The sequence below is a fragment of the Urocampus carinirostris genome, chromosome 18, assembly GCF_059441175.1.
Source record: "Urocampus carinirostris isolate Australia breed hairy pipefish chromosome 18, RoL_Ucar_1.0, whole genome shotgun sequence".
NCBI classification, from domain to species: Eukaryota; Metazoa; Chordata; class Actinopteri; order Syngnathiformes; family Syngnathidae; genus Urocampus; species Urocampus carinirostris.
Genome location: NC_142366.1, coordinates 11,243,218 through 11,259,473, shown reverse-complemented (window position 1 = coordinate 11,259,473; position 16,256 = coordinate 11,243,218). Strand labels below are relative to the sequence as shown.

The 16,256-nt window shown below is 35.8% G+C and overlaps 1 protein-coding gene across 1 annotated transcript; it reads right to left on the bottom strand.

Moving 5' to 3' along the window:
* Window positions 1-1,900: 1,900 nt before the first annotated feature.
* Window positions 1,901-9,891, bottom strand: LOC148348358 (phospholipid scramblase 2). Its single transcript, XM_088322716.1, has 7 exons — window positions 9,827-9,891; window positions 9,327-9,406; window positions 7,771-7,813; window positions 7,490-7,710; window positions 7,020-7,181; window positions 6,270-6,431; window positions 1,901-4,029 (listed from the first exon to the last, which is right to left on the bottom strand). The coding sequence occupies exons 2-7, from the start codon at window positions 9,393-9,395 to the stop codon at window positions 4,000-4,002; spliced, it is 687 nt and encodes a 228-aa protein (XP_088178842.1). The 5' UTR covers window positions 9,396-9,406; window positions 9,827-9,891; the 3' UTR covers window positions 1,901-3,999.
* Window positions 9,892-16,256: the final 6,365 nt, after the last annotated feature.

Here is a 16,256-nt window from a genome sequence, read left to right as displayed (position 1 = left end):
CGGAGTTTGTATGTTCTCCCCGTGCTTGCGTGGGTTTCCTCCGGGCACTCCGGTTTCCTCCCACATTCCAAAAACATGCATTTCAGGTGAATTGGCCGGTCCAAATTGTCCCTAGGTGTGAATGAGCGAATGAGTTGTCTGTCCCTGTGTGCCCTGCGATTGGCTGGCAACAAGTTCAGGGTGTCCCCTGCCCACTGCCCGGAGATGGCTGGGATGGGCTCCAGCCCCCCCCGCGACCCTAATGAGGATAAGCGGTACGGCTGATGAGATGAGATGAGATATATATATATATATATATATATATATATATATATATATATATATACATATATTAAAATAATAAACAAACGATTACAACAAATTATTTAATAAACAGCAACAAAGTCAAATAAAAAAAAGGGAAATAAATGAATCACTTTTCTTTTGTTATTGTTCTGTAATGTATTTAAAATATTTTATATAAAATTAAGAAAAAAACAACTCTAAAAATTATAAATAAAAATGGAAACATGTCCCCCCCCAAAATTAATTCTAAAATAAACAATTTATAAACAAAAAAAAGTCAAAAAAAAAGGGCCGGGAAAATGTATTAACATAAATAAACTATGTTGCCGCACATTATTTTATAATTGATTCAACCTTTTGTTCAATCAATAGTGCAATAAAATAACTTATGTACCAACAAATCATTAGGACGATTCAGTTAGTAAACAGCCATAGAAGTGGAAAGATTGAAAAACAAGCGAAATAACTGAAACATTTTGGTATTATGTTATTCTGTAATTTATTTGGGCATTTTTTTACTATGAACTAGAAAAAAATATAATTCTAAAAAACGAAAAAGGACATATGTAACAAAAAACAACATTAGTAAACAAAAAAATGTGAGGTGAAAAAATATGGTAAAATAAATTGAATATGTTTGTCACGACCAGAACAGAAGGAGGACCCGATGCGTAACATTACTCACAAGTTTATTGAAACATAGAGGTCAGGCAGTGCTGGCGAAACGGTGCTCGCTGGACGCGGGAAGCAAGCCGCTCACAGGATCGGCGCGTGTTCTGAATGCGGAAGTGGATCTTCCGGAGCGGGAGATCATAGCGTAGTTAAGCGGAAAAACAGGTCGTTACCCGGGACGGGAGATCAGATCGTGGTCGGGGTCAAAAAACGGGTCGTTAGCCGGGACGGGAGATCAGATCGTGGTCGGGGTCAAAAAACGTGTCGTTAGCCGGAACGGGAGATCAAAACGTGGTCGGGGACAAAAAACGGTTTGTAGCAGGAGACAAACGGGGAAATCAGGAATGGACAAGTGGAAACCGGGTGACAAAATGGGACTGACGGGAGTCAGAGTCAAAAATGCTTGCCTTGTGAAAACAGAAGTTCGCTGACGGACTGACAACAGGCAAGTGAAAGCACTCAGCTTAAATAGGGAGGGGAACGAATCAGGTAACCGGCAGCAACTGGCGCCAAACGAGCGGGCACAGTTGAGTCTAATGAGTAATCATGATAAAGTTGGTACCAATTTTCGATACTTTTGTTAATGGAAAAAATTGTAAATGGAAAAATAAATAAAAAAATATTAAAACATATTAAGCAGTTTCCAAATGTTTTATTATCTTACAGTTCATCACCCCCGCCCCCCCTTAAGATGTATTTTTAAGGTAAAATGGAGAAAATTATCAATTTAAAAAAAAAACTTTTCTAGATTGCATAAAGACACTAAGAATAGTTTTCTAAGGAAACATTTCATGTATTGTTAAATAAAAAATACCTGACTGAAAATAATATACATTTTATGTAAATGACTTGTTGTCCTGAGAATATGACATAATTTATTTATAACCATTTTACTAAAATGCTTTAAGTAGAATTTAATGATCAGGTACCCACATCCATAAGATTTAGTCTATGGATTTGTTTTATTGTACAGAATTCTCGTCACATTTATTTCAAGGAACACTTTCAAAAACAAAATAATCATAACAGACCTCAAAAATGATCAATGAATATCAATAAAATATAGAAGAAAATTGCACAGCCTTATAGATCTTAGTCAAACAGGTAAAAATCACAAAAATCAAATCCAAGTTTTGAAGAAAATATTATCAGAAAATCAGTTCATACTTCTAATAACAGTTTTTTGCTACAATTGATGACCTGACAAAGAACATACCGAAATTTGAAATATGTTTTAATGTGTACAGTCAGTTGCGAGCAAGATGCCAGTCACCGACACAAAATTCAAGTAGCATGCATTTTCAAAACCTGAGTGTGTCAAGAAAATAAATATATGTACAGTACACACTTTCTGTTATCCATTGAGAAGTTTCAATAATACATGGAAAGCCAGCGACCTCCAGTGAAAAAAGCTGCAAAATACACACTACAAACTTCAAACTTTTAGTAGCAAATACATTTCCAGTCAAAGCATAAATACTTCAAACAAGGCAAAAAATTGTAGTGCATCACCGAAAAAAATAAAATAAATAATCATCTTAATTTTATCATAAAAAGCAGGGCCATTTTCCGTAATGCTAAAGCAATCTGATGTCATTGGAACTAAAAAACTAAATATAAACAAACGAAAACGTGTATTATACACATAAAATATAGATAAATACAAAACAACTAAAATATGAATAATATAAATAAAATATAGATGAAAAATATATAGAAAAACTTGAACGAAATTGAATGAATAAATAAATGAATGGATAAAAATAAGTGGGTATATATATATATATATATATATATATATATATATATATATATATATATATATATGCATACACATATATACATATATACTAATATAAATGACCAATACAGACTATTCTAATCTGATACTGATACCTTTTAGAATTAATTTCTGTCCTTCAAAGTCAAGTCTGGCTTCCATTACTCGTCTATAAATAAGGAACAAATCATTTATTTATCAGCTGCTAAAATATGTATACATTTTTGGGACACCCTGTATGTGTTGTATAAGGGGTGGGAAAACTATGCCCCGAGGGCTACATGCGGCACCCCTGGCTTTTTCACCTGGCTGAACAAACGGAAATGATCAAATTCTAAAGACAATATAATACTAAATAAAGTACTCATAATTGAGAAAACAATTTGGGTGCCAACTCATACATAGATGCGACCTATGTATGACAAAAATACTACTATGAAAATACAACAAAATACTACAACAATAAAATTACAGTAATACTACAAACATTCTGAAAAATACGACTACTGTAATACTACAATACTAAATATCAAATTCAGTGACTAAAACAGGGACCTTATATATTATTTAGCTTTAATTGTGAGTGTTTTAAAATCAATTGTATGAAACTAATCTATTTAAAAAAAAAGAAAAAAGGAAATCTAACATGTAGACGTCTGAAAGTATATTGATTCATAAATATAAGAACCTGGATAGGTCTCCAGGATTGCCCCCTTGCCACATTTTTAACCCAATGAGGCCCGCCTCCCCCAAATAATGGACATTAAACAAGTATAAATATGAAAAAAATCTTATGGAGAAAGATGTATTAACTTAGACTGCAAAATAAAATAAATTAAATAAACACATGAATTGATAAAAAACAGTGGGTCAGTAAAAAATCACTTAAGTAAAATAAAATAGAAATTACATCTGTAATAATATATTAATACAAGAGTCATAACAATTGAAATACAATACACACATTATTGCAAGATTTAAGAATAAAAAAATAAAATGAACGAATAAAATGAATACAGAACTTGAGGCTCAGACTTCAAAATAAAACAAAATAAATAAATACATAAATAAATAATGAATACAATTAAGTGGGTAAATAAATCAACAGATAGCTGTGTCTTAAACCTTATACCTTCACATTCATATATATACTTTCTTCAATTGTTATTTAATTCTTATGCTGGGCACCCATTGTGACATTTTACTCCGTAGCCTCTTCCTTCCCAGCAGCGTTGTATAATAAAAATGTTTTTCTCAACTCCTCAATTAGTCGACTCAAAAAACATGAAATCCTGCAACAGAAACAGACAAAACGAAGGAGGAGTATTAATGGAGAAAAACGTTTTCCATGTCCTGGATATTAACTGTTAGTGCTCTGGCATTTTCCTCAAAGAGAGAGAATTGAAAATGTGTTTTGAGTTTAATTTCACGAAATAAATGCGAACTACGTATGGTCGCGTCTGGGAACATTTCCAACAGGGAACATCAATTCGGAGAAATGCTGGTTCCTTCGAGACCTCTGGACTTGAATTGGACACAGAACAGACATTTGGGAAGAATTGCTCATTTTTCAAGGGTAAAAGGATAACACAATAGCAGTAGATTCTTACACACACCCTCCTAAGTGATCCTTGATCATTGTACTATTGTTACGATGCACTGTTTTTTCATTGCACTATTACTATAACCTAGCACAGTCTCTAAGCAAAATAGTTTAGACTATTTAGCCTGTCTTTTGTTGATTTTTCTCTTTAAAGTCTTTATTACATGTTTACCCTGGGGTTCCATGTCTGATCCTATTGCATACAATGTTTCACATTGCTATTATTGACAAATAAGACCATTCAATTTCATTTTAAAACAGAATTGTGTTTTTACAGATTAACCTGACACCTTTGCAGGCAGTTTCTTTGATTTTTTTGTTTTCTTTTTTTAATAAAAACATTAAAAACTGGGTTCCTCAACTAGTGTGTGACACTTTGTCTGGTGTGCTACAGATAACTGTCCAATTTCCCCAAATTGGTGAGTACAAATGTGACAGTGACATTACATCTATTTCAGTGATTTTTTTTCTCATTTGTTTGTTTTTATTTATATTTCGTACACTATTTCTATTTTGATTAAATGTTTACATTTGTGTATTTACTGTTTATTTTGTATATATATTGTACACATGAATTTTGTATATTAATTTTATTTAATTTTTATTTTTCCTTTTGTTTTTTATTTACATTTTTTATATTATCATAATGCTTCTATTTATATGTTATATATTTATTTTATTTAAATTGTAATTATTTTTCATGTATTAACTTTTTCTGTTTTTTATTAATATATTTATGTATTTGGTTTTTGTATGCTCTTTTCTATTTGATTTTTTAACCATATATATATATATATATATATATATATATATATATATATATATATATATATATATATATATATATATATGTTTGAAATGTGAAAATTTATATTATTTATTTGTTTACGAGTTTGTTTTTAAATGATGCTCTTAAGGTACTGTGGGGATTTGTTTCTTTTAAGCTGCAACAGATTTAAACAAAAAACACGTAAAAACATATTTAACTGGCAGATAATTTTGCTCGATTGAAATATTATTTCATCTTATTTCAAGATATAAAAAGTAAACATTTTTTGCCCACAGGCAGAGGACTTTGCTTAATTTAAACATTGTTATTTTGAGATAAATAAAATAAAAATCCCATTCCACTGGCAGATAATTTTCCACATTTTAAGTGGTATTTTGCTCCTTTTACCAGAGAAGAAAATTAAGTGAAATTGCCATGGATAGAAAAATATTGTTTTATCTCTTGTTCCACTAGCAAACAGGAAAAATAATACTTAAATGAAGTACATTTCATTTACATAAATTATTGAATATAAATCTTATATTACAAAAGAAAAAAAATAAATGTGTAGTAAAATTATTTTTTTCACTAACAATATATAATGTGTAATGTTCCTTTTTAAAATGTATATATATATATATATATATATATATATATATATATATATATATATATTTTTTTTTTTTTTTTTTTTTAAACAAGTTAATAAATATAGTAAGTCCTAGGAAACAAGTCAAAATTCAACCCAGAAATCGGGTAAAACATCGAAATTACAGCAACATTAACCAGAATGATTTACCTGTAACTCTTGATCAGGCAAAAAATAATTATAAAACACGCCTTGCCAACATAAACTACAGTAATGGAAACTGAGAATTCATTATTGTTGACCTTTTACAGTTTTTAAAAGGCAGTGTGCCTCAAAATTGGCTCAAACAATGTTGAGAAAGAGTTTGAAACAGTACATTGAGCATAGTGCTCATATTAAGGGAATGAAACCAGTAAAAAGTGTCTTTTTTAACTTGGAAATTTCCTGATCCTTCCAAAAATGTTCTGTTGATGTCATAAATTTTGCATAATTGAGCAGAAAAAAATGGTTATATGCTTAAGGACTGAAAATATCAGGAGAGGCATAAATCCTTATGCCTCATAATGCTTACAATGAGAAAACAGGCCCCAATCATGACAGCCTTCATCCTGACGTCCAGGTCCATTGGAAACTGGATCCCAAAGTTGTCTGTATCTGTAAACACTTCCCGGAGGAGGCCCGTCCACTGCTTGCTGATCTTACCGATCTTGCTCACCTCATCCATGGTTAAAATCTGAAAGAATATATGTTAAAGGGTATAAACTGCTAACATCTGGGACGAAGAAAATTGGCGGAGATCCCGTTTGAATCTGGGCCGCCTGCCTGCTGGCCCAGTTTGATTTGATAGTCTCTTAAAGGGAACTCAATATTATGTTTCAGTTACTACAGAGACTCCTCGCTATTTTGGGCTTTCGTTATCACTGGTTGAATCATTTGCTGATTTTTAATTGAATTTATTTTGTTTTTATACTCATTGATATCAAGGTATTGTGCATTGTGTTCTGATAAAATGCAGAGAGCACGGGCAGATTAGGGAGGGTGCTCTGTGTTACGTGGGTGTGACTGACTGTGTGAGCTAAACTGTAATAGGCTAGTGTTTACGGTCAGTCAAACAGATGGCGGGCGCAAGAGTTACCTACCAAAGGAAACTGCAGCATGGCGCCAGATAGCTTTAAGCAGCTCATTACAAAATCTGATTGCTCAGATTTTCATATATTGCCGGCGTTCTGGTCCCCATTAACCACAATAAACAGGGGATTACATTAGGCTTGACTGAAATCAAATTGAGAAGGTGGAGAACCCCAGTGCGGCCGTCACCTACCTCAAAGTCAACATCCGGGAGGCAGCTCCATCCACAGAAGGGCCCGTGGATTTTGAGGACCGGCTCTGTGTGTTCATTGGTTACGATGAATTTGGGGGAAAATGGGTGCCACTGTTGCACCACGTAACCCACTGTGTTTCCTGGGGGGGCCTGCACCTCCAACTGTTCCCCAAAAATGAGGCAGAAAAAATAATTCCATGAGTTGGGGTCTCCAACAGGAAACTCTGGAGCCGCATTTAGCTCTTTGATGCTCTCGAGTGGATCTTTAGGTCTTTATCAAAAATGTTTGATAATGGAAAATTATAAGGTTTCTGTAGGACAAACATGACACAAACATTTGTTTTTGATGGTCAACGTGCCTTTAAATTTTGACAATAAAAATTGTCCAAAAAAGGATGGGACTCAATGCATTTGTGTACAATTATAATTACTTTGTTTTTTTTCCACACAAAAACATAAGCATGACCCACCTCCTGTAGACAGCAGGGAAAGAAGCAGGACATGCATTTGAGCGGTCGGGTGACGGTGATGATCTCCTGCCCGAAATTGTCCAGGACGTGGATGGAGAAAGGCCGCATCGGACCGCAACATTGCCGACTTAGGCAGTCGTTTTCTTCCACGGCGTAGAAAACGTTTTGACCAAGAGCGTTGCGTACTTCGTACTTGTTGTTGCTTTCGAATCCCACAAGAGCTGCAACCAACGATGTGCCTTAACATTTAGTTTATATAATTTAGGCAATTTGATTCTTACCTTCAACAACTTCAACTTTTTGTTTGATGAGTAGCTGGTCCACCTAGAAAGGTAGAATATATTAAACTTTATCTAATGTACACATTAAATGCATGTATCTATGTAAATATTAAAAATATTACTGCAGAAGTACTACGAGAACAATACAAAAATAAAACAAAAGTATTACAACAACAAAAAACACAGAAATACTAAAAAAATACTAAAAAATACAACATATATACTACAACATTAAATATCAAATGTAGTGCCTAAAACAGGGACCTTACATATTATTTTGCTTTAATTGTGAGTGTTTTAAAATCAATTTGATGAAACTAATCTATTTAAAAACGAAAATAAAGAAATCTAACATATAGACATTTGCAAGTATATTGATTCATAAATAAAATAAGTTCGATAGGTTTCAGGATTAGTCTCTTGACAAATGTTTATTCCATGGGGAGCGCCTCCCCAAATAATTCCCAACCCCTGTGGCGCCACCAGGCTGTACCTAACCACTAAAGTTACAGGGGCACCATTCCTGTGGTGTGTCTTGGGCAAGTACAGCCTGGTGGCACCCATCCCTCTCCAGGCCAACAGATAAACATTATCTATCTATCTATCTATCTATCTACCCTGGTCATATCCCTTGAGAGGAATGACCGACAGAAAGACAAACACATACAAAAACAAAGAAAGTAAAAAAAGGGAAAAAGTAGCACAAAACATACACAAAAATGTTTGGCCAACCCAAATGCCCAAACACCCAAACAAGTTAAGCACCTCGCCACCCAAGTTGGTCATGCTTTCGTCCCTCCAGATGAAACGGCACACAAGAAAGCGGCCATGTCACTCCGGTCAGTTCAACAGCAGGGCCCGACAGCTTTCACTGGTTTACCCCTGCCACATCATACAGGTGTCCTGTCCATCCCTTAGAACACGTCTAAACATCCCACTATCCTTTTACAACACCTCTCCACTCATTCCTATCACCAACAAGAGCTCTAGCTTCCACTATATTTAGACCTCTTTCCTGCAGTGCACTCATGAAACCATTCATCCACGTCAATCGCGGCCTTCCCTCTTGGTCTCCTTCCATTGACTTCTGCTCGGTAGATCCTCTTCAACATCTACTCCTCATCCATTCTCTCCATGTGTCCAAACCAACCCAGTACTCTCTTATACACAAGCTTGCTCAGTTCCACTACTACTCCAGTTATGGCTCTCACAATTTCATTTCTCAATCCATCCAATCGTGTCAATCCCAACTTACTCCTCAAATACTTCATCTCAAAAACATTTAATTTCCTTGTTCAGGCTCCAAGTCTCTGCACGATACAACACAATCGGCACAATCACACTCTCATACAGTCCCCTCTTAACAGGGGATGGGGGTCGATAATCCAAACTACAATCTTGGAATAATGAGTGCGTAAGGAAGGGCCTTGGCCAAGCACAATTGCCAATATTAGCAAAGAACAGACACCTGAGAAAGAAAGACAATTTTTATATATATATATATATATATATATATATATATATATATATATATATATATATATATTACACTCTACCTGAGTGAGATATTCCAATCCAGGTGGACACCCTGGTATCCCCGCACTGGGAGCCTCGTACATGTTCATATCTTTTTGACCTGTTGAGATAACAAACAACGCTCATATTTGGCTACCTCTTGCGGCCGTTTAAGGTATGACAGCCCAAACGTAAACAGACTGTTGTACGCAGGTGGTTTATCAAGCCATCTCTCGATTATTTAATCTCGCAGGAAGTGACGCAAAGAGAACCCGCTCCAGAACCCCCCCTTAATTTTCCCAAAAATGTATCAGCCAAAGGCTTAATAATCAAGAAATAACAGTTGGGACGGTTATTTTTTTCAATGAAATGGACGACGTTAAAACGGGTCCACAATCGTGCTCGTTTCGGTCCAATAAATGGGTCAAACGTGACGGCGGCATTCTGCACGCGTGTGCGATCGTTACTGTCATCTTAGATTCACGGTCACGCGTGTCGGATGACGTCATATCCATACAGCTGTTCGGACTCAAAAACTCACAGTTTTTCGGAGGCTGTCACTCGCCTGAATAACGGAACAAACCGGAAGTAAAGTGAGGATAAACGTGTAATCTGATTGGTGTTTGTCATGACATTTCCTGTCTGGGGCAGCCAATACTGAGGTAAGAATTGACCAGGCTGCTTCTCATGGATTACGCATACGTTATTTTTTTTAAAGATCAATTAGTATTACATTTCAATTTTAGCATTTGAATGAGTTAGAATTTTTAAAGTTAATTTTAACATATTTTAAATGAAAGTTTGTTTTTATTAATATTCTATTCTAAATGTTATTTTCGACTAGAATTATCTATCCATCAGCTGCACCGCTTATCCTCAGTTGGGTCGCAGGGGTTCAGGAGCCCATCCCAGTTATCTTCAGGCAGTGGGCAGAGGACATCCTGAACTAGTTGCCAGCCCAGTAACAGGCACACAGAGACAGACAACTCACTTACCCTAAGGGACCATTTGGACCAGCCAGTTAACCTGATATGCATGTTTTTTTTTTAAATATAGGAGCGCCCGGAAGAAATCTACACAATTGCAGAGAGAACATTCAAACTTCTCACAGGAAGGCTGGTAGCTGGATTTGAACCCATGACCACCGAACTGTGCCACAAGCGCGCTAATCATTCAGCTGCCACACACTAGAATAAATTGTCATAAAATTGATTTATTATTAGAAATGTACTTGTATTTATTTAGCAAGGCCACCAGGAGTGTGTAAAAGTGTATATAAATAGATCACTTAAGATTGGAGCACATTATTTTTGTTTTATTCCATGTAGCTCAATTTTACCAATGATCAAATAAAGTTTTGTTTCTTTCTCGGTAATTGTTGTATATTTTTGAAATCATTTTTTGAAAATAATATTGGATTTTGAATGTACTATTAATCTGATTGTATTTATGTACTTGAATTAATTTAGCCTAGGTAATCGGAATTATGTTCTTTGACATTTGCTTTAATTTTAATTTTATATCAAAGTAATGGACTCAATAATGGGACAGGTTTTCTCATTTTATTTTATCTAGCTTTTTTTGTAACAGTTAACTGACATTCTAGACAGTCGGTTTCTAAGGTTTGTTAATTTTTTTATGTATTTATTCATCACAACCATAATGGCCCAGCGCTGTAGGGCTTGGAGTTGCTGGGCTTGGTGTTGCCAGGCATTTTACCTGAGCGAGGTTGTTGGGGCTGTGGTTTGTTGAAAAGGCCACTAGGGAGCCACTGGGAAATGCCAAAGAGCAGTATGACCGCATGGAGCTCCAGAACCACTTATACACGGAAGTAGATGTTTATCAATTGTGATGGTATTTATTGGCGGTGCCTTGACAATAAACTTAGCTAAATACACCCCCAAAGGCCTAAAGTATTAATGTGTAAATTTTCCCCAGCCGTTCTGGAGCCTATAAACCAAGTACGAACACACACATACGCACACAGATGAGGATTTATATAATTCTCTAGATAAATAGATCTAGTTAGATATTCTGTAATTTTATTCAGATATTGAATTATTTTTTTTACCTATTCAGCCAGGGTAACCATAATTATGTGCTAAGAAATTAGTTTTTATTTTCATTTGGATTATAATAGGCCTACTGGTGATCCCAAGAGCCAAGAAGTCGTCCGCAGGTTCGAGAGCGTTCTCCATCCGGGCACCGGTGCTGTGGAATGCTCTTCCCCCTGAGATCCGATCTGCAACCTCAGTGGAAATGTTTAAATCTAAGCTTTTCTGTACTATTTGTACTTGCAACATCCATTGCAGCCTGGTCATCCTGAAAGGGGGATTACCACATGTGCGGTCCCTTCTCGAGGTTTCTTCATTTTCCTCATGTTGAGGTTTTTGAGTTTTTCCTTGCCCTCATGTTGGTTTCAGATCAGGGGATGGTGTAGTAATAGTCTGAAATAAGTCTGTCCAATAACCTGTGCAGCCCTTTGAGACTCTTTGTGATTAAGGGCTATACAAATAAAAATGACTTGACTTGACTTAAATAAATAACGGAAGAATGAAACACATTAATGTCTTCTTTTAATTCAGTTTGTTTATTTATTATTATTATTATTAATATTTCTAACATATATTTTTGTAACTCTGTTTCTAAGGATTACCTATTTATTGGTGTATCTATTTATCACATTAATCAATTGTATTTGATTGTTGTTATTTATTTAACCAGGGTAACTAGAACAATGTTCTTTAATATTTTCTTTTATTTTCCATTTTATTTTAATTATAAATAAAATATATAATAATGAAACTCACTTTTCCTTTTTTTATTCTCCTATTTTTCACAAATTATGTTTACAGTTCTATCTACCAAACATAGCATCCTATATTTTACTTATTTCTGTATTTCCATTTTCCTTTTTATCATAATAATTTATTGCCTTATTTTTAACTTGTTTATTGCCTTATTTTTAACTTGTTTCTACTACACTCAGACCAAGACATGAATAACGGAACAACAGTCTGTTTAGGTTTGGGCTGTCATACCTTGTACATATATATATAAATATATATATATATATATATATATATATATATGTATATATATATATATATATATATATATATCTATATATATATATATATATATATATATATATATATATATATATATATTGCCTTTATATTTTTTTAACTTATATCTATTCACATATTTTCCAAGGTTTTTTTTTTCTAAATGAATTACTTTAAAAAAGGGTCAATTCTGTATATTTGTTAATATTATTATAAAACACAGTTTTTTTTAAATATTTAAGCTTTTTAAAACTATATTCCCAATATATTACTTCCTTGAATATTATACACGCATATGCTTAAGTAGTACAAATACATTGTACCACAATTTACCCACTAGAGGGTAGCGTTAAGCTAGGGATGCACACCCTCCAGTACACAAGGTCTCCTGCACAAATGGCCTTTTTTCCCATTGTCCAAACAAAAAAAAATCTGAAAACCACCATATTCTGAAAAACCACAATACAGTAACAGAGTTGTTCACTGTGTCTCTGTTACAAATTACAAGGCGCAAGCGGCTCGACTTTCCCTTATTTGCTAGTAAAAAATCACCGCTTTCCCTCAAGCAGTGCTGATTTCCTCCCAAGTAACTCTAATGAGAACAAATGATGACTCGGCCGCAGATCTGCTGACACTTCAGCTGCTTTCTGGGGACTAAAAACTTCTTTTAATTGATTCGTGTAACACAAATTACCCAAGTGACCCCTAGTAACCCAGAAAACAATGCAAGCACCGTCAGTGTCTTAAGATACAAATATATATGTCAGAATATTTAATGCATTTTTAAAAACAATTTTTCATTAAGAATTAATCCTCACAATGTTGGGGGTATGTGCATTATATTGTAATAATGTCTGATAAAACAAGCCCATAGAAATTTGCATCATACGAGTTACTGTAGGGAAAATGTTTCAGGTCCAAAAAAAGCCTACTAGAACAGCTGAGCTGCAGTATATTTTCCCCCCACATGCAGCCTTACACACCCACCTTCATCTTCATCTATCTTTCAGTTGAGAACTTATTTTTTCCATGTCAAATTATATGACTTTTTGTAAGCATCTATTTCAAAATTAAACATTTAATATTAATTTATATAAGCTTAGCACATTCGCATAATTCACGAAAACGTCCCCGGTTCAAGACCGGATGGAAACATAAGTTGGCCTGGAGAGGGATGGCCGCCACCAGACTGGACTTACCCGAGAAACACCAAAGGAAAGGGTGCCCCCATGACCATAGTGGTTAAGGGATCCAACCAACCAACCAACGCAGCATAATAATAATGTAGAAGTAATAAATACAATTCCAATAATTAAATAATGTCAAGAATAGATAACAATAAATGAAAAACAATTTACAAAGTACCACCTCCTTTCTAGTTCAGTTTTTTAAAACTAGCAAAAATATCTCCTAAGTCCAGAAGTTTGCTTTTTGTGTACATATTAAGAACAATAGGTTCCAAATGATAGTTTGAGGGAAAAAAAAACAATACACTGAAGGTGGGGTGCGGTGTTTGAGGTCGTTAACAATAGCCAAATGAGTTCAAAGACCCTTATTATTTTTTTACCCTGTGCCTATCTGCATTTGTTCTAATCTTACTTTTAGCAAAGCTGTTCTGGCTGTGGAACATATTAGGCAGCACAAACAGGTAAAGGTGAGGGGGGGTTGACGAAGTGGAAAGTAACTTAATGCTCATCCCAATGTTTTTTTTTTGTATATGTTAGAGTATCATGAACATGGTGAAAGTCGGAAGATGCCTATTTTAAGTATAGTCCAAACACCAAACCAAAACTTTCATGAACCGGAACATGACCAGGACCCAAATGCGTGACGTTTCTCACACAAGCCTTTTGTTTTACGGGAAATGCGGTGTCACGCACAATAGGCAGCAGTCTGGCGAGAAATGATAGGAAGCCACCAGTCGACGAGATCGATACCAATTGCCCGAGTAGATATCGGACAGATGTGTCGATACCGGACTGGACGGGACAGACAGGATTGGTAATGAAACAGCATATCGAAATAAAACAGGACAGACTAGACGGGAAAGAAAAACTGAAGAGAATAATAAACAGGGCAAAAATAGACGGGAACGAAACTGGAAACTGATATTAAACATGACAAAAATAAATGGGAACAATACCGGACAGGAATGCCAACAGGAAAAAGGATTGAGTCAAAACCCACGTCTTGCGGGGCAGAAGTTCGTTCCCGGACTTACAAACGAAGCGTGAGAGCACTGAGCTTAAATAGACGGAAAGCCAATCTGTCAATGAGCCACAGCTGGTGCCACACGGGCAGGGCCAATTGGGCGCTAGAGGAACGGTGACAAACACTCCAATAAAGCTGAAAAAAATAAGCTTTTATTTGAGCGTGAGTAAGAAATGCGTGTACTCACACGCATCATGAACAAGCTGACTGAGGCTGCAATCAAGACTTAAAGCCAGGAGATGGCGGTAAAGAGTTCAAAAGTTCCAAATTCCGTACAATTCCTTTGTATTTCCGGTCCAAAATATACATGCTTTGGGTTCACTGCAAGATTGCAAGAAAATTGTGCTTTTGTTTTCCAACCTTCAAACATAAAGAGCAATGACGCACCCAAGTCTGCTCGCCATCATGGGAGCATTTTATCACCCGCAATGGCCAAAAGAGAGCCTTGACACTTATGTTTTCCATCAGTGAGATCAAAACAAAGCAGCACAACACCGCTCCAATCTGAATAAACACCGAAAACAGCCAGGGGGTCTTTGAAAGCCCCTTCAGATTGTCTTTCCCAGTTACACCCACCCGGGGATCCTTCTCCATGTGTGCACTCTAGCCACATTCCTACCTGTTTTACAGTCCGTCTGTTTGGGTAATCTCTCGTGGCCCCTAACGAGCTTGTCGCGTCGGCCCCCGCGTAATGAGGACAACCCCGAGATGAATGGAAAAAGAAGAAAAGGTCTCCATTTACGCCCGCTTTCGTCTTTGTTGTTCATTAGGTTAAGGTCCCAGTGTTCCCAGTTCAAAAATTATGCATGTCACTGAAGTAGTCGGGTTGTGGTTTAAATGGATGTTTTTGTTTTTTCTATTTTGTTCATGGCGTTGTCAAAATTAAGGAGGTGACAGTAAGAGTTGGTTTCTATTACACAAATGCGCCTCAAAGGGGTCATTTTTAAGTTTTGGCGAGGACTATGTGCTTGTTTCAGCAACTGGTTACCATGAATGGGTATCTACATCAGTATTTCTCAACCAATGTGCTATGAGACTTTGTTTGCTGTTCTGCAGGACATAGTCCAATTTCTATTAGCAAATTGTTTTCCTTATTTTATGAGAAAAAAAACATCCTGTCTGTCCTTGTTTTGTTTTTCCAACAAAACAAGGACAAAATGTATTCGTTTTTTTCTAATGTAATAGGGCGAATAATGGCTAAAATAATTCTAATGGAAGATACAACCATCATTTTAAGTGTAAATATTCTCATTTTACGGAAAAATAATTAGTTAAGAACCAATTTATGAAATGGAAAAAAGAGAAGAAAATATACACTGGGTATACTTGTGTCAGGACCAGAACGGAAACAGGACCAAATTGCGTCAGGTTTCTCACAAATTTTATTGAAGGAAAGAGGAAGGGCTGCACACATGATCCGGTGTTCGCTGGACGCGGGAAGCAAGTCGCTCTCGTACTCGGATTGTGATGCGAACACGGAAGTGGATCTTCCGTAGCGAGCAATGGTGGTGTCAGGGACGGAAAAGCGCGTCGGTAGTCGGGACTGGGAGAGCAAGGCGTGGTCGGGGTCGGAAACGAGTCGTAAGCCGGCACTCCAGAGCAAACGTGGTCAGGATCAAAACGGGTTGTAGACAGACGGGAGCAAAAATGGGACAGGTGGGAGTCAGTGTCGAAAAAGGCTTGCCTAGTATA

Excerpts from the sequence above, each read along its gene's own strand:
- LOC148348358 (XM_088322716.1), bottom strand. The coding sequence starts at position 9,395 with ATGAACATGTACGAGGCTCCCAGTGCGGGGATACCAGGGTGTCCACCT. Across the intron at positions 7,814-9,326 it reads GATTGGAATATCTCACTCAG|GTGGACCAGCTACTCATCAA; the intron begins GTAGAGTGTAAT and ends CTACCTTTCTAG. Across the intron at positions 7,711-7,770 it reads AAAAGTTGAAGTTGTTGAAG|CTCTTGTGGGATTCGAAAGC; the intron begins GTAAGAATCAAA and ends CGTTGGTTGCAG.